This window comes from Colobus angolensis, unplaced genomic scaffold (genome assembly GCF_000951035.1).
Source record: "Colobus angolensis palliatus isolate OR3802 unplaced genomic scaffold, Cang.pa_1.0 Scaffold151, whole genome shotgun sequence".
NCBI classification, from domain to species: Eukaryota; Metazoa; Chordata; class Mammalia; order Primates; family Cercopithecidae; genus Colobus; species Colobus angolensis.
Genome location: NW_012114611.1, coordinates 24,490 through 25,805, shown reverse-complemented (window position 1 = coordinate 25,805; position 1,316 = coordinate 24,490). Strand labels below are relative to the sequence as shown.

Here is a 1,316-nt window from a genome sequence, read left to right as displayed (position 1 = left end):
TTTATTTATTTTTTGTATTTTTAGTAGAGACGGGGTTTCACCATGTTAGCCAGGATGGTCGCAATCTCCTGACCTCATGATCCACCCACCTCGGCTTCCCAAAGTGCTGGGATTACAGGTGTGAGTCACTGCGCCCAGCTCTGGTTTAGTTTTTTCATTCACATAATAAGTTAATACCCAAATGTTTCATTCCAGTAAGTTTCAAAAAAATTATAAAACTAGAGGAAATATTTTAGCGAACTCCCATGTACCCATCACCCAGCTTCCCGTTATCAACTGATACCTGATCTTGTTTCACCTACACCCTCACCATTCTCCCTCCAATTATTTTGAAGCAAAACTCAGATATACCACTTTGGGTATCCCTGAAAGATGGGAACTCTTTATTAAAAAGATTTGTACATTTAAATATTTAATCCATTTGGAGTTTATTTTGGTGTTTAGTGTTATTTCAGGGATCTAATTTTATTTCTCTTTTCAAACAGCTAGTTGCCCCAATACCACATACTGAATAATTCATTATTTTGTCCATTGGTAAAAAATGCTGCCTTAATAACATATTAAATTCTCATGTACTTGAATCTGTTTCTGAATTTTCTGTCCCATTGATCTTTTTCTCCTTCCCTAGATCATGATATTTGTGTTATTTAATATTTCATGTCACATGAAACTGGAATTAAAGTTTTTTATTATTAATCTAACATGAGAAAAAAACTAGTGGGAGGTTAAGAATATGTACTTAGTTAAATAAAGATGTTTATAATAAGAATGTTTACTTTCTTTCAGCGATCCTTTAATGTGGAGAGCTGTGATTGGAACTAATAATATACATGGGCACCATCCTTATACCAAGAAGATAAAAATTAAAGCAATCATTATTCATCCAAACTTCATTTTGGAATCTTATGTAAATGATATTGCACTTTTTCACTTAAAAAAAGCAGTGAAGTATAATGACTATATTCAGCCTATTTGTCTACCTTTTGATGTTTTCCAAATCCTGGACGGAAACACAAAGTGTTTCATAAGTGGCTGGGGAAGAACAAAAGAAGAAGGTAATTATGGTCTGAATTTTACTGATACACATTTTCCTGATGATGTGCAGAGGAAGGTCAAATCTTTTATATACAGTCATGTGTCACATAATGACATTTAGGTTAATGACAGACCACACACACGATGGTGGTCTATAAGATTATTTTTCCATATTTTTACTGTACCTTTTTTTTTTTTTCCCAGACAGAGTCTCGTTCTGTTGCCCAGGATGGAGTGTGGTGGCACAATCTTGGCTCACTGCAGCCTCCACCTCCCAGGTT

General features: G+C 34.7%; 1 protein-coding gene across 1 annotated transcript in view; it reads left to right on the top strand.

The window, feature by feature from the left end:
* TMPRSS12 (transmembrane (C-terminal) protease, serine 12) overlaps window positions 1–1,055 on the top strand; it is a gene marked incomplete at its 3' end in the record, with an annotated part of 13,398 nt that extends 12,343 nt beyond the window's left edge. Inside the window, exon 3 of the mRNA XM_011936284.1 lies at window positions 787–1,055. Within this exon, the coding sequence (XP_011791674.1) occupies window positions 787–1,055 (269 nt within the window). The remainder of the gene's footprint in view (window positions 1–786) is intronic.
* Between the last annotated feature and the right edge of the window lie 261 nt (window positions 1,056–1,316).